Here is a 23,129-nt window from a genome sequence, read left to right on the forward strand (position 1 = left end):
AATTTCAAGTCATTTTTAAAATGCTACATAACAAATTAAATATTAAAGTTAATTTAATTAAATAATAAAATTTATAAATTATAAAAAAAATTGAATAATCATGTTTTTATTTTTGCTCACAAATTAAACATCAAATCAATTCCAAATAATTAAAATTCTTCTCCAACTAATTTAAATTTTTAACTATAAATTCATACATACAAACATAATAAATTTTTGATTTTTAAATTTGAATATTTTTAACAAATTCACAAAGTTTAATTTTTTTAAGTGAAATTCACTATTTTTTTTAATATTCACTATTACTCACTTTCAATTTAAATTTAAATTTTAATCCCAAAAAAATAAAAAGATTTCATATTTAAATTTTAATTAAAAAAAAGGAATTGAATTGAGAGGGAAAATTAAAATTAAAAAAAAAGTGAACGTATGTGTGAGAGGGAGGGGGCTGGAAGTGTGTTTGGGTAGGGTGTAGGGGCTGGAAGGGGCTGGGGTGGGGTGCGGATGGGGCTGGAAAGAGCATAGAGACTGTGGGTGGGGTGGGGCTGGGTGGGATGAGGACGGGCTGGGTAGGGTGGGGGTGGGGAAGGGGGAGGGGGTACGGGGGACTGGGGGGGGGGGGGGGGGGCGGGGGGGGGGGGGGGGGGGAGGGAAAAAATATATTTTTAAAATTTTTTAAAAACATTTTAAAAATAATTTTTAAAATTTTAAAAATATTTTAAAATTATTTTTAAAATATTTTTAAATTAAAAAAGATTGAGGGGAAAAAAGAATCATTTTTTATTTTTTTTTTAAATTATAAAAATATTTTTAACTTTTTAAAAAAAATTTAAAAATATTTTTAAATTAAAAAAGATGGAGGACAAAAAGGATCCTTGTTTAATTTTTTTTTTTAAATTATAAAAATATTTTTAATTTTTTTAAAAATTTTAAAAATATTTTAAAATTTTTAAAAATATTTTAAAAGTTTTTTTAAATTTTTAAAAATATTTTAAAAGTTTTTTTAAATTTTTAAAAATATTTTTAAATTTAAAAAGATGAAGAAAAAAAAAGGACCCTTTTTTTTAATTTTTATATTTTTAAATTATTTTAATGTTAAATTGGCCAAAAAATGACCCCACCTTGCTACCTATGGTCAAAGGGTGCAAAATGCTGCCTTTTGAATGGTTCAAGGGTTCAGATGACAAACATGTAAGTACAAGTGTCCAACTTACAAAACCGACATAGTACAGGGGTCCAGAAGGTCATTTTGCCTTAAAAAAGAAAAAGAAGAGAAGAAGGTTTTTATTGTGTGAGTATAATGTGATAACTGAGTGATACTGTAGTACCAATAGAAATAAAAATAATATTACTAGGCAATTACCATTGGTGACGACTATCCAGAAAATTTATTCTTAAGACTCATTTGACCATGAATATTATTTATTTTTCAGTATTTCATCTTAGAAAAATATGTTTGTATATGAGATTTCAAAAAATTCTGTTTTCACTTTATTCACTTTTTTAAAAAAAATTTAGAATTTCAAAAACAACAATCAGGATGTTTTCAATTTTTTTCCACTTCAATTTACTCACAAGATTTAAAAACAACTCCAAATATTTCATAATCAAATAAAACTTTAATTTTTAAATATTATTTTTACTGTAAAAAAAATTAAAACTATTTTATTTTATTTTCATGATAAACCATGATCGGACTCTACCTAATTTTTGTTGCCTTTTCTAATTCCTATTTCCTCTTCAATAGAACCCAGAACCAAAATATGCCCTCAAACTAAAAAAAAGGATCAATCTATACCATATATTAAAAAGAGTATTAAAATAGGCTTTGTGCATTTATTAAGTGCACAATAATTTTAACGACAGATTTTCCAACGTCATCAATAAAGATGAAGGTGAAGTACAGATTGTACACTAAATGGATTGTGAACTTATGTAGTGCACAATTCATTTTTTATGGATTGTGCACTTATTTAGTGCATAGTTTATTTTTTATGGATTGTGCACTTATTTAGTACACAATTTTTTTTTTATGGATTATGCACTTATTTAGTGTACAATTCTTTTTTTTTTTTTTATGAATTGTGCACTTATTTAATGCACAATTCTTTTTATTCAACATTGTGCATTTATTTAATGCACAATCTATTTATATATACTTATTTCACGTGCCAATTCATTTTTAACTTGCTGACTTGTCGAACCCATGGCAGACCATAATTGGTGGAGATATTATTATGGCTCTCAATGATGTCGTGAAAACTACTCTCACAGGTCCAAGAATTGAAGAGGCTATGTATCGAACTCTTCGTTGGCAAGATAGGTGCATAGCAGGTAATATTATTGAGCAGACTTTAGATTCCTTCATATTAGTTAGACTTCACTGGTTCTGCTTCAGCAAAAGATTATGATTCACATCTTCAAGTGACTTTTGATGCTTATTTACAGTTACATTCTGTTTTGTGTTTGCTCGAAATCCTTATTAAATTGGTTAGGATTTGTATGTGTTTGAAATGAAATGAGCTCGAATAGAGCGAAACGTTTATAAGAACATTCATAGGATTGATGTCAACTAGTTGATTGATTGATAATGTAATGCATTTGTTGCTGCATTTCAATGGTAATCATCAGTAATTTTCACCAAGAAGATTGCTCCCGGAGCTATTCCAATGCTCCATTTCTCTTGATAGTTGACATTGTGTAGATGTTGTTTTCTTTACTCGGACATCTTCTTAAGTCACAAGCATCGATTAGTACAGCTGCAGCTCTTTTTTTTAAGCTTATGTTAGAAAAGAAAGTAAGCTGAAATTTTCATCAAAAATAAAATGAAAAGTAAGTTCGTGAGATTTTTTGTATGTTCAGAGAAAACACTAGTGCATAGGATTAAAAAGTTTGTTTTGATTTTTTTCTTTAAATTAGCAGTGTAAGGACTACTGGCATACAAAATTAAATGACTATGCATTCTTAACAAGTGCACTGCCCAGGGGCTCTACCGCAGTCTTGACATGTTTCTTTTGTCCTCCATCGATGGATTAATAGCTTGACAAAAAATTTCTTCTAACTTTTGTTTTTTTGTGATTCTGTTGTAATGTATGGATGTTTTTCTTCAATCTTTTAAAAAAATGAATTGTCACGTGAAATAAGTATATATAAATAGATTGAGCACTTATTTAGTGCATAATAGTGCAGAATGTTGGATAAAAAGAATTGTGCGTTAAATAAATGCACAATTCATAAAAAAATGGATTGTACATTTATTTAGTACATAATCTGTACTTTACCTTTATTGACGCTGTTGGAAAGTCTGTTGTTAAAATTTAAAGGTATTGTGCACTTTAATAAGTGTACAAAGACTATTTAGATTTTTTATTTATATGACATAGATTAATACTTTCTTTTTTTTACAGCCTGTTTGGATGATGGTTTCCCATGGTATGGTATGGTAGAGTTACCGAGGAAATCATGTTTGTTTTGATTGTTTTCTAAAAGGTATGATATGATATGTTTTCATGGTTTGATAACCATGAAATCCTTAAATTTTCAGAACCACCGATTTGGTGGTTTCTCATGGTTCTATTAATTTTGTCCCAATTATATCTTATATAATATTTTCTAATCCTATTTTACCCTTAATCTTATATTACTTTTAACACTAACATATTTTTTTTTTAACGCTTTTCTGCTCACAATCTCTCCTCTACATTGTTCTCTGACTTCTTCCTTTTTCCGCCCAGGTATATTTTTTTAAAACTTAACTGCTTATTGTTTTCTCATAAAATTTATTATATTTACCTATCATTTAAATAAAATGATTTGACACAATCAGCAAACTCCAGTTGCTTAAACATATGTAATTACGTCAAATAGTATTAGTTTTTGCTAAAACATATATGCTGTTTTGTATGGATATTCTTTTATATAATCAAAGAAGTATCTTATCCTTCATAGTTATATTAAGGCATTGGAGCCTTGTCCTGACTTTTGCTGGGTTTGATTTCCAAGTCAGTAGAGAATTAAGCTGCTGGTGAAAAGTATAACACAAAAAGTGTTAGATGTGATTCATGTAAGTGGAAGGCTGACTAGATTAACTTATTTTGGAGATATAAATTGAAAATAGTATCATGATTTTTAAAATTTAATTTGTGAAAGTCTGTAGGTTATCGAATTTCTAAACATTCTTAACCGATAAAATATTAGTGCATTTCTGCTAAAATGGGATTCGTCTTGTCAGAGTTCCTCAATGTGGAACGAGATACATTGGAAGACGAGATTTTGTCCGTGCTTGATGTTGTCAGTTCTTTCGCACTTCTTTGTGTGACAGTACAAAATGATTTTGTCATGGATCGAATATTTTCTAGCAGAGTAGAGCTCTTTGAATGTGTTTTTATATGCCAGTGACAACACAAAGAAAATTCTGTTCATAGTTAATAAAAAAGGAGGAAAGAATCAAATTTGCTCCTCTACTTTTAAAAATTGGCTACGTTTATCTTTATTATACTTTTGAATTAAATATACCCCATTGTTAAAAAAGTTTTCATCCCTATCCTTCAACTTAACTGAAAAACAAATTCAACCTAAATAGCCCTATCCTAATTCATAGAGACTCGACCCAAATTAACACCGTCCCCTAATATAAAATTTCTCCATAGTTGGACAGTTTCAGAGAGCCAATAATTTTTTTTTAGTTACTAGGGCACTTGGAGATACCATGCTAAATTGCTTATATCCAACAAATAGATTAGATTTGTCATCATAAACTAGGTAGTACTGTTTATAGACAAAAAGCTAGGCAAAAGGGTTTGAGAAGATATAAAAGGTTGCATAATTTTGCTCAATCATTAGCTACCAGCAGAAAGTAGTACGATGATAAATTGAGCGGAATTTTCACCTTCGATGCTGCACTTGTGTTGGATTCTCCAAAAATACACTACTTATGTAGAATGTGACGCACATTCGTTTACATTTTCGAAGAGTCCGACTAACATGAGCACAATACCTAAAATAACTCACTTTAGATAAATCAAGGAGTAAATAGTTTTTATTTTAAAATTCAAGGGCCCAATTAACCCAAGACTACACCAAATATGTTAAGAGTAAAACTCTTGCTACCAAAGATTAAATATTCAATGTGGTAGAAGAAGGATGATGCCAAAAAATACAGGAGATACAAGTGAAGGAAAGATCACTTAAACAAATCTTTAGAAAGTTGAATATATTATGATTTGCTTAATAATTTATTTCCCTTCTTTGCAGGATTATGGAGATGAAATTGAAGTGGAATCAAGGAAGAGAAGAATGGCCAAGTACAAGTTACCATGGAGAACTAACACTGAAGCTACAGAGGAGATGAGCCAAATTCTGAAATGGAAGAGAAATCATGTTGCTTTAATGCATTGAAACAGATATTTCTTAATCAAAAAGCATTTGGACATTGCGAATAAGTTTTGTAGAATATATATAGTGTTCAACTATGGAGAAATTTTGTTTTAGGGGTCAGTGTTAATTTGGGTCGGGTCGGTGTTAATTAGGATAGGGTTATTTTGGTTGAATTTGTTTTTCCATTAGAGCGGGATATATTTAGTTCAAAAGTATTACAAAGGATAAATATAGCCAATTTTTAAAAATAGAGAGGTAAATTTGATCCTTTTTTCATAAAAAAATATCCTTAATTATTATAAATTTAAAATTTATAATAATCAGGGCTATTTTAGTAAAATTATTCATTACGATACAGTATCATATCATCAAATTAAACAAAAAAACTGTTATTAAACATCAATAAACGATACAATGTATCCAAACATTATATAGTATCATACAATACCATAATGTATCGTACTGAAATCATAACTAATCATCATTCAAACAAAGTGTTGGTGTGAGGGCATATTTTGATTTCGAGTTCTACTCTTCAATACTTTGTGAATTCGTTTTGCTAAACATTCTTCCTTTGGAGTTGTGCCCAAGAATATCAAATGACGTGTAAAGTAAGATTGGCAAGTTTTTGTACTTGCAAGTCTTACCAAATTTACCTTCCAAAATAATGTGAACTCCACATTCCCATTTACTAAATTCATTCATTTCGTCAAAAAAAAAAAAAAAAAAAAAACTAACAAAGAGAGGGTTATACTAATCAAAACCTTAACCCAAGGTTTTTAGCTAATTGATAAGGCAAAGAAATTTGAGGAGAAAAAATGGAAGGAGTAAGCAATGGAGGGATGTTGTACCATGAGGTACAAGAATCTAAGCTTTGTGCTGTACATTGTGTAAACACCATTTTACAAGGTCCTTTTTTCTCTGAGTTCGATTTAGCGGCTGTAGCTTCCGATCTTGACCGTACGGAACGGCAGATGATGGTTCAAGGTGGCGGCGATTTTGTTCCTGAAGAGTCTCATAATGTTTCCCTTGACGGCGATTTTAGTATCCAGGTTCACTCACTTTGTCTACTTTATGCTTATTCATTCCTTATTTGTAATATACTCTGTCTGTTCTAATTTACGTTACATTTCGAATTTCAAGAGTCAAACAGTATAGTTTTTAATATGAATTAGGGCTTGGGTGTCTGTGTTACTATCTGTTGTTTTTCTTATTATCTGCTATTTCCTGTTCGTCTGTTACTTTTTCGGATTGCTTTGGACGGTCTTTCTTGCGTACATTCTACCCTCCCCAGGCCCCATTTTTTGTCGGATTGTACTAGGTATGTTATTGTTGTTGTTGTAAAATTTATATAGTTGAGAACTACGTAAAAAGTTCTATAAGTTACAAATAATTGGCAATTCAAAATATTCAAATGATATATGAAAAAATTACGGTCAAAGAAAGACTTGTTTGAATCTTTGAAATTCGAAAAGTGACATATAAATTGGGGCTGAGGGAGTAGTTGTTTTAAATTGCATGATGGTCTAGGTCAGATTAATTAGGTTGGGTACACCTCCACCAATATACTGGTATATGTATCGCTAAAATGTGCCATCAAACCCTAGGTAGACCAGAAGGATTTGGACCTTTGGTTTCCAAGATTGTTACTTTAGCTCTTCACGGCTGGATGCCCACTTGGGTTTTTCACTTATATGCGTTCTATGCTAATTGAAAACTGAAGTCTTATGATTTTGCGGTGATTTTGTGAATGGAAGCTTAATTTATGTGTAGTTAGTGTTTTTGCCTTTTTATTGAGCAGATGGAAGTAAAGATTGTAGGAAAATTGATATGTAAGTTGCTTATTTTGGTGTTTTGTTTTGTTGTGTTTGACTTTGGGTGACCAATGGCGCAACTCAAGGGGTTAGTATTAGTTAGCTAAGTTACTCGGACTCTTCACTTTTGGTGCCAGACCCGTGTCGACACAACATTGCTGTGGGTGTGGGATCCGTACCCGATCTGGTCAATCGATTTTGGGTACTTTGACCAAAATCGACTGGAAAAGTCCGGACAGATTTAAGAAATTTAGTAATCAAAACTAAAGCTATGTTGAAATTGAAGAAAATGGAATACCTTGTATATAGAAATTTCTATGTTATTGCTTTTCTTTTTATCTCCTTCCAAGATTTTCTTCTTGAACAATATTTTTTCCTCAAGTTTTTCATATAATATCTCATAATTTATGTTTTATAACTCTATTTTTAGATATTTAAACTATTTTTTGCCGAATCCCCACACCCGTATCCATTCCTAGATCCATATCCCCGAATCTTTAAATTGAGACCGCGAAGGATCCGACCTCTAGATCCGTACCCGTATCGTACACCCACACCCGAGTCCGAGCAACTTAGTTAGTCAGCTTTTGGATAATGCTGATTTAAGACAAAGAATGATAACGAAATTGCGAGAAGCTTTCTGTAGTTCCAAGTTTTTATTGTATGATTTTTTTGTTTTCATGAATATTTAGCGTTAACAAGAAAGTTGTAGCTTGACCAATTCAAATCATTTTGAAATCCTATGTTGAAACTCATAATCCTACTCCACGACGGGTTTGAACTGCTCCCGCTGAAGGTCATCTTGATTATAGATTGACTACCACGTACAGTCAAACCTTTCTATAACAACCGTTCTCTATAACAATATTTCACTATAACAACCATGTTTTATGTGGAAGTCATCTTTCATGTTATGTTTCATCATATGTTCTCTAAAACAACATTTCGCTATAGCAACCAAAAAATATTGGAGCAAACGATGCTCTTATAGAGAGGTTTGACTGTATTGGATTTGTAGAATAAGAATCATTACTCTTTTTGTCCTTATGGTCTTATAGAGAGGAGGTCTGTATGAGTTCTCACTCCAAATCCCAACAAAGGCAAAAGTAGTAAGGGATTTTCCATCTACTTGATACCCGTGCTCGTGAAAGGTTGCAATACCCCGTGAAATAGACTAGGTGTGCCAAGCTGGATCAGGAAATACCATTAAAAAAGGTATTTTATGGTTTAGTTAGTCCTGTCATGTGTATGCCAAATATGTTTGTTCCTAGCTAATTGATTTGTATAATGCACAAACATGTAATTAGGCGAACTTGATTTTCTAAAACCTCAATCGAGCTTGAATAGGAGTAGAACTTAGTCAATCTTGGGTAGCTCCAATTCTGTGCTAGTTCACTTGCTCTATTGTTGAATAGAAAATCCTCTAAGCTAAGTTACTTGGACTCTTCACTTTCGGTGCTGTACCCTTGTCGACACGACATGGGTGTAGGTATGGGTGTGGGATCCGTACTTGATCTGGTCAACCAATTTTGGGTACTTTGACCAAAATTGACTGGGATAAATTTAAGAAATTCTGTAATCAAAACAAAAGATAACGTGAAATTGAAGAAAATGGAATACCTTGTATATAGAAATTTCTATGTGATTGCATTTCTTTTTATGTCCTTTTAGGATTCTATTCTTGAATAATATTTCCTCCTCAAGTTTTCCAAATAATATCTCATAATTTATGTTTTATAACTCTATTAGATATTTAAATTATTTTTCGCCGAATCCCCGCACCCGTATCCATCCCTAAATCCATATCCCCGAGTCTTTAAATTGAGACCGTGAAGGATCCGCCCTCTAGATCCGTACCCGTGTCGAACACCCACACTTGTGTCCTAGCAACTTAGCCTCTAAGTCTTAATGGATGACAATTCTCTCCTTGAATTGTTTACGATTCTTCACACAAGTTTTAATTTTCTAATTCAGAGTGGTAACTGATAGCAAGTTGAGGATGTTAAATTGTGAAGTATAAGCTCCTAATGAGTTTGGCAACGTTTTAAAGATTTAGTTGCTCGTCCAGAGTAGACACGTGTGCTCGTTCATTCTTAATTTTTCTTATGTGGAGTCTTTGTTGTTGTTAAGAATTAGGACATTATTAGTATCGCAAGAACCCATTCCTTGTGTATATATGAAATATTTAGAATCCCTTTAGTTGTGAAATTGGAATATGAGTTATTAGGAATTACTTTTCTTTCCTTTCCTGGTTAGGATGCTTGCATACTTCCCTTTCTTTTTGGGATTACTTGTAAACACTATATAAACCCCAACGGTAGAACATGTTTGAGGAAATAATCAAACAATTCATTCTCAAATCTCTTCATCTTTACTGTTGCAATCTTTGATTTTTGGGTGAAGTTTGTAAAATCAATTTATTATGTTATTCTCTAAATATGAAAACTTACTTAAGCAGTTAGCTAAATTTCCATAACAGTAATGATCGCGGAACCTCCTTTAATTGCATTTAAGGTTGATTTATATTAGGCTATATTAACTTTAGGAAAAGTAGGATTTCAGAAAGAGTCTTGAATTATGGATTTGAGAAAATGTGTAAACAAATCAATGATTAAAATGGTCCTTATATGTATGGACTTTAATTCCATTTGGTCCTTAATATATAAACATGATGGACATGGTCTTTATTCTTTTTCTTAACTATTGGTGCTTAATGTATTCAAAAAGTGATCAATTTGGTCCTAAGCCATGTAAGTAAAGACAATCGCTACTTTTGTTGTCAAAATTAATTGAGGCCCTATACATTTGAATTACAGGTGAGCTGTTAAACTATCAGAATATGATATCTTATTATATCTTATTCTTCTTGCATTGTTCAAATCTAAATTTAGAACCAACATCAAAATTCATAAACTTGAAATAGACATAGAAAACTTTTGATGTAGAACTAGGGCTTGAATGAGCAAGGGGACAACGATATTATGCCAAGGGAGTTAGGGCATTCCGAGAGCCGTAGGATTTTGGGTATTGTAGGTTCATAAAGTCTGTGGAGGTCAAGGGGGAAATTGCTAAGACGAGAGGAAGAGCGACCCCTCTAGATGAGAGCTCGGTGAAATGTTGGAAGAATGCGTGCCAAATAGGTATGAAGTGGTTAACTGAGTTGTTTAATGTCATTTTTAGGGCGACTGGAATGCAAATGAGTGGAGTTGGAGTACAATGATTTTGTTGTACAAGAGTAATGGTAATATTCCAATCTTTTACATAGACATCCAAGGGGGAGTGTTGTATGTGACATCCTTAGTGTTCAAGAAAATCAATAATATTGTACCCAAGAATAAGGCCCCGCTACATTGTATCCAAGAATGAGGGCCCCGTTACAAACTTGATGGCCAAGTATATGTTGGCTTATAAATAGCCATTCTCCCAGTATTTTGAAACATACGATGTTATAAAATAGAAAAAAGTACTAGATTAGAAGTAATAGAAGACAAGTAGAGAGAAAATGGGAGTAATAGTATTTTTCTTCTCTTTTGATTCCTATGTTTCATATCTTTTGATTCATATGTTTCATAGTATTTCTCTTTTGACTATATGTTTCATAAACCAAGTTTGTAGTGGAGTCCTCATTCTTGGGCACAAAGTTATTGATTTTCTTGGGCACCAAGGAGGTCACATGAACATCCATAATATTCATTTTACAACGAGAGTTATAAAACCTAAATTATGAGATGTTAGGTTGAAAACTTGTGGAGAAAACATTGATGAAGAGGAGAATCCTGAAAGGAGATAAAAGGATGAGCAGTAACAAGGTATTCCATTTTCTTCAATTTCACCTTAGCTTTTGTTTTGATTACAAAATCATTAGATTTATCCCGATTTTCCTAGTCAATTTTGGTCAAAGTACCCAAAATTGTTTGACCAGATCCGGTACGGATCCCACACTCATGTCGCTTCAACACGGGTGCGGAACCGAAAGTGAAGAATCCGAGTAAATTAGGGGTTGTTTGGTAGGATGCATTATTAACTTAATGCATGCATTAGCTCTATGTATTACTAATACCTTGTTTTGGTACACTTTTGCAACCTATGTATAACTACGCAAGCTTTAATTACACACTCTATTTGGTATTATGCTATTCATTACTAATCTATGGGAAACCATTGTATTAACAATGCAAGGGATTTTAATGCATGCATTAGCATGACTAAAGACACAATAGCCCCTCAAAACCTTTTCCACATTATTTCCATTATATTTGTGGAGGGTGTTTTTGTAAATAATTTTTTTAAAAAATAAATATGCAATGCAAGTTATTTTTAACGCACCAAACCAAACACTGCATAAGAATAATTTCAGCATACCTAATGTAAGCATAACTATTACTTGCATTACTAATATATTATATTTTGGGGGGGAGGGGGGGTTACGTTGAACATTTGTAGTGCTTATGCGCCACAGGTGGGCCTGGACGAGGAGGAGAAGAGGAAATTTTGGGAGGTTTTGGATGAGGTGGTTCGTGGTGTGCCTAGCTCGGAGAAGATTTTCATAGGAGGGGACTTCAATGGGCACATCGGGGATTTACCGATAGGTTTTGGTGATGTGCATGAAGGCTTTGGTTTTGGGGATAGGAATGATGAAGGAGTCGCTCTTTTGGATTTTGCGAGGGCCTTTGAGTTGGTGGTAGTGAATTCCTGCTTTCCGAAAAAGGAGGAACATCTGGTTACTTTTCGTAGTAGGTTAGCCAAGACTCAGATTGACTTTCTATTGCTTAGGAAGGGGGATAGAACTTTGTGTAAGGATTGTAAGGTCTTTCTGAGTGAGTATCTTGCGACCCAGCATAGACTTCTGGTGATGGACTTGGTTATTAAGAAGGGAAAGAACAGAAGGGGTAGGGAGGGTCGACCTAGAGTCAGGTGGAGTGACATGACCCCGGTTAGTGCTATGGAGATAGGGGCGAAGTTGGAGGGGATAGGGGCTTGGGAGTGTAGGGGGGACGTGGATAGTATGTGGGACATGGCTACGGGTTGCATCAAGGAGACGGTTAGAAAGGTTTTGGGTGTCTCGAGGAGTTGGTCTGGCCGGCATCAGGGAGATTGGTGGTGGAATGAAGAAGTTAAGAAGAAGGTAATGTCGAAGAAGACGGCTTACGTTAAGTTGGTTGAGAGTAAGGATGAAGAGGATAGGCGGGTGAGCAGGGAGGAGTACAAGTTAGTTAAGAAGGAGGCTAAGTTAGCTGTCTCCGCTGCTAAACAACGTTTGAGAGATTATATGCGGGTTTAGAGGAGAAAGGCGGGGAAAAGAGGCTGTATAGGCTTGCCAGAGCTAGGGAGCGTAAGGGTCGGGATCTGGACCAAGTGCATTAAGGGGGAAGATGGCAGAGTGTTGGTGGAAGACGTTCTTATTAAGAAAAGATGGCAGTCGTATTTTTATAGGCTCCTGAATGATGAGGGGGACAGAGGCATTGTGTTAGAGGAGTTGGAGCACACCGAAGAATTCGATTTCGGCTATTGTCAGCGCTTTAAGGTGGAGGAGGTTTATGAGGCAATTCGCAAGATGCGAGAGGCAGGGTGACAGGGTGCGACGAGATTCCAGTGGATTTTTGGAAGTTTGCTAGCGGGGCAGGGTTGAGGTGGCTGAACGATTTGTTCAACAACATTTTCAAGTCCGCTAAGATGCCCGAGGCATGGAGATGGAGAACAATGATTCCTTTATATAAGAACAAGGGTGACATTCAGAGTTGCAACAACTACCGTGGTATTAAGTTGTTGAGTCACACGATGAAGATTTGGGAGAGGGTGGTGGAGCGGAGGTTGAGGAAGATACTGTCTATTTCGAAGAATCAATTTGGATTTATGCCTGATCGCTCGACGACTGAGTCAATTTACCTAATGCGGAGACTGGTTGAGCAGTATAGAGAGAGGAAGAGGGATCTGCACATGGTGTTTATTGACTTAGAAAAGGAATATGACAAAGTCCCTAAGGAGGTTCTTTGGGGATGCTTGGAGGTGAGGGGGTCCCTGTGGCGTACATTTATTCGATTAGGGACATGTACGAGGGGGTGACGACTCGGGTAAGGACCGTGGGAGGGGATTCTGAGCATTTTTCGGTCTTGACGGGGTTGCACCAGGGATCGACTCTTAGTCCGTTTTATTCGCCGTGGTAATGGATGTGTTGACACGAAGTATTCAAGGTGAGGTGCCATGGTGTATACTTTTTGCGGATGATGTAGTCTTGATTGATGAGTCACGTCGAGGTGTTAATGATAAGTTGGAGGTTTGGAGACAAATCCTAGAAGCTAAAGGTTTCAGGTTGAGTAGGACCAAGACGGAGGAGTACTTGGAGTGCAAGTTTAGTGACTCGAGGAAAGAGCACGAGGTGGTAGTGAAGTTGGAGTCTCAGGTGATGTGTAAGAGGGATAGTTTTAAGAGTACCTTGGGTCTATGATTCAGGGAAATGGAGAGATTGATGAGGATGTCTCTCACCGTATTGGGGCAGGTTGGTTGAAATGGCGGCTCGCCTCGGGAATTTTATGCGATAAGAAGGTGCTCCCAAGCTTAAAGGCAAATTCTACAGAGTTGCAGTCCGGTCGGCTATGTTGTATGGAGCGGAGTGTTGGCCGGTTAAGAATTCTCACGTTCAGAAGTTGAAGGTGGCGGAAATGAGGATGTTGCGTTGGATGTGTGGTTTCATGAGGGCTGACAGGGTTAGGAATGAGATTATTCGGGAGAAAGTGGGAGTGGCATCGGTGGAGGATAAGATTCGGGAAGTGAGGTTGAGATGGTTTGGGCATGTGATGAGAAGGGGCACGGATGCTCCAGTTCGTAGGTGTGAGAGGTTGGCCTTGGATGGTTTCAAGCGGGGTAGGGGTAGACCGAAGAAATACTGGAGAGAAGTGATTAGACGTGACATGGAGCAATTACGGCTTACTGAGGACATGACCCTCGATAGGAAGGTTTGGAGGAAGAGTATTAGGGTAGAGGGGTAGGGGGGTGGTCAAGTCATAGGCTGTAGTTAGCAGAGTTTGGTGTAGCTTGGGTGGTAGTGCTAGAGTTGGGGCAGTGGGGTGCCCTTTGTTGGTTAATGTACTTTGTTTTTTGTGGTTGTTGTATCGCTGTTATTTTCATCATGGTGTATGCTTGTGACGTTTGAATACGGTCCTTTGTCTTGAGCCGGGGGTCTTTCGGAAACAACCTCTCTACTTCGTCGGAGGTAGTGGTATGAATTGCGTACATTCTACCCTCCCCAGAGCCCACTATGTGGGAATATACTGGGTTTGTTGTTGTTGTATTCTTATTATCTTATACACCCTACCAAACGACCCCTTAGTGTGTCTTAGTCATATAGCATCTTCTGAGTAGACCTGGTTGCATAAAAAACAAATAGTAGAATACAATTAAGTTTGATCTTTTGTACTGTTGCTGTTGTTCTCAAAACATCTAGAATTCAGTTCTCTCCAAATTGTCTACCAAATGCAAGCAGGAACCATCCTCCCATTTGTTTCTGTCAGCTGTTGATCTGCTCCAGTTGCTTCCCAGCTAAAGAGAGCTTCAGTAATCTTTGTAGGCATTGTCCAGGCTATATCTCTGAGATTAATGATGATCTTCCTTAACTGGTTGGTGATTCTACAGTGAAGAAATAAATAGCCAACTATTTTTTTTTTGATAACCGTGGTGTCCAGGCCAGCTTTCGCGCGCCTCGACTAAATCCACGGAATACCTGCCTCCTCCCACCACCAACAGATACCAGGTAACTCTGTCCACCAAGGCTAGGACAGATGGGAAGAATCACCTAGTGTTTTTCGCCTCTGCTGATTCGAACCTGAGACCTCAGGTTCTCATCCCACTTCATTGACCACTAGGCCACACCCTTGGTGCAAATAAATGGCCAACTATCTCCACCTTCTTTTCACATAAGAAATATCTTGAATAAAGAATCCACTTTTTCTTAATTAAATTTCCTGTGTGAGCACCACATACACCACTTCCTTTGCTGGTAACCATGAGAAGTAGGCAATCCTATATGGCATTTTAGTCTTCCATATATGTTTCCAGGGCCAGTTGGCGACTTGGTTTCTAGATTGGTATAACATTTTATAGGCCACATTAATACTGCTATGTCCCTGCCGTCTCAATTTGTCATCTCCGTTCTGAGTTCCTGTGAAGTTATCCAGTTGCATGTAAATCATTCTATTCATCTTCCGGTCATTCATGTGTCTTCCTAGTATCAGGCTCCAATCCAGTTGCTTGTAAATCATTCTATTCATCTTCTAGCCAAACAAGTCTCTTCTAAGTATCTGATTCCAACCTTGAGTAGTGCACATTTCAGCTATAGATCTCTGTTTGTGCTGAGCTAGAGCAAAAATATCAGCAAATAAAACCTTCAGTGCTCCATTCCCCAGCCAGTTGTCATTCCAAAAAGAAGTTCAACTACCATTCTGTACTCTGATAGATTTTACTCTTTAAGAGTTTGCCATAGTACCCTGATAGAAACCAGATATCCAAAGACTAACACCATAAGTTGAGTTAACTGGTTTAGTCATTCAGTTCTCCTCCACTTCATATTTAGCTTTGATCACCATGCTCCATAAGCTTTGAGAGTCTTGAGAGTATCTCCCTAACCACTTCAATTTGAGTGCTTTGCTATGATTCGTCAAATTCTAATCCCCAATTAATCTTGGGCCTCAATGATTACATCTTTCCAGTTTACCAGATGATACACCTCTTTTCTTTATTGCCCTACCACAGAAAAACCCTTCTTATGTTGTCAAGTCTTCTATGACTCCCACACGTATGGGAAAGAGGGCCATCATATAAGTAGGCAAAGAATCTAGGAATGAATTAATCAGGGTGAGAGTCCCTCCTGTTGACAAATATTGGCACTTCCATCTTGGAAGCTTTTTCTCACATTTCTCCATGAGATTGTTTCAGATCCCTGCAGACTTTGATTTTGCCCCAGTGACATGCAAGATAAGTAGAAGGAAGCGCCTTTACTTCTCCCCCAGAATCATTGCCAAAGCCTCCATATTTGTTACTTCTTTAATCGAAAAAGCTGACTCTTTCTCGGATTAATATGCAACCCACAAATACCTTCAAAAAGAACTAAGATAATTCTCAGAATTCTCAATTGCTCTAGTTCTGCATCACAGAATATCAAGTTGTCATCAACATGTTGGAGATGTGTAATCTCCTGGCTGTAATGACCATCCATGGCTACCTCAAAGCCCTTAATCCACCCATTAAGATTGGCAGTTTTGATCAAATTGTTTAACCTATCCATGACAACTATGTAAAGAGAAGGGGACAAGGGGTCACCCTGCTTGAGACCTCTCTGAGCTGGAAAAATTCCTTTTGGGGAGCCATTAATAATGACTGAAATTCTGACAGTAGAAACACAAAATTTTATCTATTTCACTCAACACCCATCTATTGTAGCATGCTTAGTAAGAAATTTCAATTCACATGGTCATATGCTTTCTCAATATCAAGCTTGCAAAGAATACCGGGCTTTTTCTACTTCTGTCTTGAGTCCGCTACTTACTGCATTGGCCTTAAGTATGACATCCATTCTGTTGTGAATCTACCAATTCTTTCATTACCCTTTTCAGTCTCAGACAGGTCTTTTGCAATAATCTTGTAAATGTTGCCTATGAGATTTATAGGTCTGAAGTCCCTTAACTCCTTTGCACCTTTCTTTTTAGGTATCAAAGCCACATAGGTTGCATTGAAACTCCTTTTAAAGAATGCGTTAGAATGGAAATTGTGAAATACCTCCATGATGTCCTGTTTGAGCACCTTCCAGCATTTGATAAAGCCCCATTTTGAAGCCATGAGGGCCTAGTGCCTTATCCATAGCACACATTTTCGAACATCTTGGGACTTCTCGTTCTTCAAATCTGCTCTGCAGTAGCTCCTTTTGTTCCTCAGTTATTGTTCGAGAATTCTCGAAGTTGCTTGCACGCCTCCACTCTTTAGTCTCAGTGTAGAGTTTTTTTTTTTTGTAAAATTCCATAATCTCATCCTTGATTCTCTGTTGCTCTGATATTAATTTATCCTGGATCATTAAATGGTCAACATCTTTTGTGGGCTTAGCAGTCTATGGAAGAACTTTTTGTTCCTATCTCCTTTCTTTAACCAAATGGCCTTAAATTTTTGACTCCAAGTCACTTCCTTCATTCTTCAGAAGTTCATTATTAGCAAGGATACCTTCTCTACCATTTCCTCCTCCATTGAGATTATGCCTTCCAGTACCTTGTTCAACACTGCCAGTTGATTGAGCAAGTTTGACTTCTGTACTTTCAGGTTGCCTTGGTTGGTTTTACTCCATTCCCTCAGTTTACCTTTCATGGCTTTCATTTTACAAAGCTAAATTGTAGTCAGGTTTTTCTGGAAAAACAAATGATGTCCACCAACTCTTTTAACTTTTTCAACAGACCCATTAGTATTCAACCACCAACTGTCAAACTTGAAATATGATTTTGTTGCTCCCAATCTCCACATTGCAGGATATCAGGGATATAATCAGATGTTGCCTCGATCTTATATTGCTATAGTTATCATCACGGCCCCTGTATTCCACGGGGTTTTAAGTAGGCACTGTAACTTGATCAAAATGCATATTTTAAGAACCTCTTTCCAAGGTCCATGGTGTGTGTTGTTTAATTGCCTCCATGTCTGCTTCCAAGACAAAAAATAACAATATATAGATGTCATGTTACATGTCAGATTAAAAATATTAAAATTAAATAATTTAAAAAATAATACTCTTCTTCTCTTCGGTGAGATCATTGACTTGGAAGATCCTTTCACATGAGGACTCCCATGAGAGATATGCTTCAGGATCACTCTCGCCTTTGAAAGTTGGAAGACTAACCTTGATGGAATTGATACCCACATCTCGATCTCGATTACGTTGTTGATTCCATTGATCATGGACCTTGGGGCCGGTTTCCAAAGTTTCCTCTACCATAAGGAATCGGACCAAATTCCCCCCCTCCCCCGACCTTGAATCCCCTTTGATCCATTGGTCTACCTCTCATCTCTCCTAAATAAAAATAAACTTTAAACATTAGACCCCATGGGTTTCTATCACTCCTCTGACAAGCAGATGTTATCCATTACTGGATATCATCTCTGAATGATTTCATCAAACGCGTGCTTGGCGGGTGCAAAATTGTTTGAATTGCACAAAGCCAAAGCAAGGATGGAGAAAGAATCAATGTGTTGAGTCCTACCAGCTTTCTGATTGAACCAATCAAAGAAGTCAAGTAGGTGTTTTGGGTTGACAAGTAATTTGTTTCCATCAAGCACGGAGTGGACCACATCTGGGTTGAGCTTACGAGGTATCCCTGACGAGTCCTAGAGTAATTTTCAGTTCTTATGTTTCAGAATCGTCCAAATTTCTTTAGCCGTGAATTTATTTCTTCCAGGAAATAAAAATAAAAGGGTTTTTTGCTCTTTATTCCTTTTTAGATTTCTTGTGTCCTTTTATTTTTATTTTATTCTGATCTTGCTTCCTCTAAATCAAAATTATTCGTATTTGCGCTCCTGATTTGCATGCAGTTCACGTATTTTGTCCAACTCTGTACAATTACCGCTGCAAAGGTTTGGTTAACAGTCAGAGACGTTTAAAATATGCATTTGATTTGGAACCTCGTGAAGTACATGGGGCCGGGATGACAAACCTGAACAAGTATGAGGCTCTCCCAGGCAATTCCCCTTTATAAAAAAAGGAAGTGAAGAAAAGGCCCTGGGATGTTGCTTAGTGGTCAAAGTGGTGGAGTACAACCTAGCGAAGTTTGAATCCAAAAGGTGAAACTAAGTGAATTCTTGTCATCTGCCATAGTTTTAGGGGGACAGACTTACTCGACATGTGCTTATGGGTAGCAGGTATTTGATGGATAACTCAGGATGCAAAGTTGGCTCGACACTGCTATTGTCCGAAATAACCAAAAAAGAGAAAAGAGAAGTGATAGAATTTGAGAAAAATATGGAGGAGAGAACATAATATAGATGAAAGTCGGTATATTTCTGAGACATTTTGTTCGCAGAACTGTTGGTGAATTTTTTTCTCTGATTCCTGTTCTGCAAATGTTTGCAGATGACTCTGGTTTCTTCTTTAGTTATACCTTTCATTTTATCCTCATTTCGAAATTAATTTGATGTACTTTATGTCTCTATCTATAATTTAGGGCAAGTTGTGGAAGAGTTTTGATTAGAAGCAGCTTGATGCTTTTTGCTCAAAAGAGATAGCTGATACCTGGTGGAATAGGTTAATGGAGATGCACACAAACTGACCTAGGAAAGATTGGAAGTAGCTTTGTGACTAGTATAGGTGCTGTCTGATATTAGTCTCATAATCGAATATCACATCCTTGCCTCCCAGTGTAAAGATTAAAGAGTAATCATGTGCATAAAGGCATATGATATATAAACCCTTGTCAAATACTTTAAATATTTGATAGAGTTCAAATTCATTAATTCAATCAATCAGAAACTTAAAGCATCGCAAGCCCCGTTTTTTGTGATAATGGTAGTGACCAGCAACCCTATTTTATCAATAGATATAGAAGAAATGATAATAATCATCAACATCCCTTGTGGTTTATTTTAATGTATGAAGAGCACATTTGTGGGTAAGTTTATAGAGAGCGTAATTACCGCAGAAAGTGTTTAAGAGGCGGGGTGATGCTCATATCCGTCACTTAGCCTTGTGTCTTGAGAACCACCAATTAATTGTAATGTTCCAAATTGTATGTCTGTATGCTGTTTTGGAATTTAAAGGTCTGGTTATCCTTTTTGTAATTCTTCTTTCTTCAATGCAATGTGCATTCTTGTTTGTTTTCATGTTGTGCATCCTTTCTGGTGAATGATCACCTTTTCAATGGATATGCTGGTAGTAATGATTTTGAGGTCAACATTTAATATATTGGGCTAGTGAATTCGAGTTAAAAGTTGAAGTACCAGACAACAAAATTATGGTGGGAGGCGCAGAACTCTAGCTTGTCCCCTGCCTGGTATCTAGATTTAGCCTGAGTTTATGCCCATTTATCTAGCACAAGGTTTTGTTTGATGTGTTTGAGTTTGAGAGACAAATAACATGTGATTTAACTAGTTTCCGCTAAGTGAAGAGATGCACTATGACCGTACGGCTAGCATAATCCTGCTACTACCATGCTTATTTTCCAATGATTTTCCTTAGATCACCTTTCTGCTTTGGCTGTAGGAGCTAAATTTTGACTTGAAATTTGGTGACAGGTTTTGCAAAAGGCATTGGAGGTGTGGGATCTGCAAATCATTCCACTAGACAGCCCAGTTGCTGAGCCGGCTCAGATTGACCCAGAACTGGAAAATGCATTTATCTGTCACTTGCTGAACCATTGGTTCTGTATCAGGAAAGTAAATGGGGAGTGGTACAACTTTGACAGTCTTAAGGCAGCTCCCGAGCACCTTTCCAAATTTTACCTTTCAGCATATCTGGACTCCTTGAAAGGCTTTGGCTGGAGCATTTTCCTCGTGAGGGGAAAGTTCCCCAAGGAATGTCCAATGTCTTCTTCTGAAGCTTCTAGTGGATTTGGACAGTGGCTGTTACCAGAAGATGCGGAGAGGATTACCAAGTCCTGCAGTGCTGCACAGAGAACAGGTAGCAGAAGTGGTCAAAGTCAGTGGCCTTCTGATCCCTACCACCAGTACGAGGAACAAGGTACATCACTTTTAGATCAAGAAGATGAGGATCTGAAAGCTGCAATCGCTGCCAGCTTGATGGATGCTTCCCACGCTGTCAGCAGCAAACCTGATGATGCCTTGGAAAATGAAAATAAGGACAATAGTGCAGCTAATGCATGACAAGGGGAAACATTTTACGGTGTTTTAAGCCAAAAAAACTTATCAACTGTTTTTTCTTTCATAATTGCATCCGATACTGGATAGTAGTTCATAAATCTGAGGCATAAACTATGATGTTGTTTCTTTTTTTCTTGAAAAAAAATATACAGAGTGATGTTTTTGGATGGCTGAGCAAGATTTTTATACAATTTGAAAAGAAAAATGAGAAACTTTGCTCTTCCTGGAATTTGTACTTTGTGGTCGTTTCTTTGATACAGTTTATTCATTTTTTCCTCCTTTTTTCTTATTTGCTCCTTGTACATTTTATGGATGTAAGTATTGCTTTATACCATTTGTTTAGATTATTTGAACTGAGCTCTTTATAGGTAAATGTCGATTACTAACTTTGGGTCCGTCACTCGTTAATCATTACCGGGATAAGAATGTTTATGAGATTTTTTTTTTTTTTTTTAACAAACGGTGGTGTTCGGTCAATTTGTGCGCACCTAGTGGTAACTTATAATACGTGCTTTGTCTCTCAGATTTGAATTTGAGACTTTATACTACTTTCATTATCCACTAAGTCAAATTCTTACGTATTTTTAGTACAAATATTGTATAAAATTTAGGCCAATTGGCATCTACCAATTATAAACTGCACTATGACTGCTTCAATGTGGAGCAGTATATGAGAAAATATTACATCCAAGTTTTATATCTTTTTAAAAAGCTAATTCTTAAAGTATTATATCTAAGCAGCTTTTTAAAAATAAGAACAAACTAAATGGTGGCCAAAAAAGAAAGATATTTACATAAATCAGCCTCTTTTACAGAAAAGGTTCAAACGAACATTTGCGAAACTGAAATATGTGAACTCAAATTTCGAGAAGAACATTCCAAACCAGTAGCCTGTTGTTTTTGCCAAGTTTTTAAAATAATCTTACTTTAAAGGATAAACTGGAGATTTGGAGACAGACCCTCGAGTCTAAAGGATTTAGTTTTGATAAAGATCAAAATAGAGTACTTGAAGTGATTTGTCGCATAAGGATGACGTAGTTGTGAAACTGGATTCTCAGGCCATCCAGAAGATGGAGAGTTTCACGTATCTTAGGTCTATGATTTAGGGGAATGATGAAATTAACGAGGATGTTACGCACCGTATTGGTGCAGCGTAGTTAAAATGGAGGCTTGCCTCAGATGTCTTGTATGATAAGAAGGTGCATCCTAAGGTTAAAGGTAAGTTCTACAGAGTAGCGGTCCGACCAGCTAATTATGTTATATGGAGCGGAGTGTTGGCCCGTAAAGAACTTTCACATTCAAAAGTTGAAGGTGGTAGAGATGAGGATGTTACGATAGATGTGTGGACTTACTGATACGGGACAGCCCAAGGAACTCACGAAATGGGGTCAAAAACAGTCCAAACACACTCCAAAACAATCCACTAATCTTAAGGATTCGAGGACCAAGATGGAGACCACTCTCGGATTCGCTACTACAACACAATAATGAGATAAAGAGCTGTGTTTTCAACACCAAATTAGCAACAACACAAAAAGAACAAGGTGAACACAATGACTACAAGATTCAGATTCAACAACAAGAAGAAGAACACAAGATTACAACACAAACTCTAAACAAGATTATAATGAAAGTAAAAGGATAGATAGATAGACCACATGAAGGAATAATCTTAAGAACCCAAGAATGGACAATCTTGGACCCTTAAGGCTACTCACAATAATAAACCTATCTCTTACAAAGATACAAGTTCGGATTCCATCTCCCAAGCATCAATGTTTTCAAGCAAATACAACATACAAGTGATTCCACCCTTGTATAGTGCCTTAGTTTCGGTTTGGTCACTCCTCCATCTAGAGAGAGCTTGTTAAAAGTGTTCTACACTCATAAATATCATCAAAATCTGTTGAATGGAACCCTAACATGTTCCTTAAATTGCTATTACAAAATGAAAGTTAAATGACCAAAAGACCCTTCAATGAATGGGCTCTCATCAAGTTTAAGTCATGGGCTGATTTTGGTGTATTTAAGTCCTTCTTTATACTTCATTTGCCACACCAAGTCTTAGGCCCAACTTACACACTCACAAGTCCATATCCG

The 23,129-nt window shown here is 36.4% G+C and overlaps 1 protein-coding gene across 1 annotated transcript; it reads left to right on the forward strand.

Annotated features, from left to right (window-relative positions):
• Positions 1 to 6,109: 6,109 nt before the first annotated feature.
• Positions 6,110 to 21,258, forward strand: LOC107845984 (ataxin-3 homolog; the record flags this gene model as incomplete). The annotated part of the gene is given in 2 exon segments (XM_016690513.2): positions 6,110 to 6,428; positions 20,445 to 21,258. Coding segments are annotated over 2 exon segments (822 nt in total). The 3' UTR covers positions 21,033 to 21,258.
• Positions 21,259 to 23,129: the final 1,871 nt, after the last annotated feature.

This window comes from Capsicum annuum, chromosome 10 (genome assembly GCF_002878395.1).
Source record: "Capsicum annuum cultivar UCD-10X-F1 chromosome 10, UCD10Xv1.1, whole genome shotgun sequence".
NCBI classification, from domain to species: domain Eukaryota; kingdom Viridiplantae; phylum Streptophyta; class Magnoliopsida; order Solanales; family Solanaceae; genus Capsicum; species Capsicum annuum.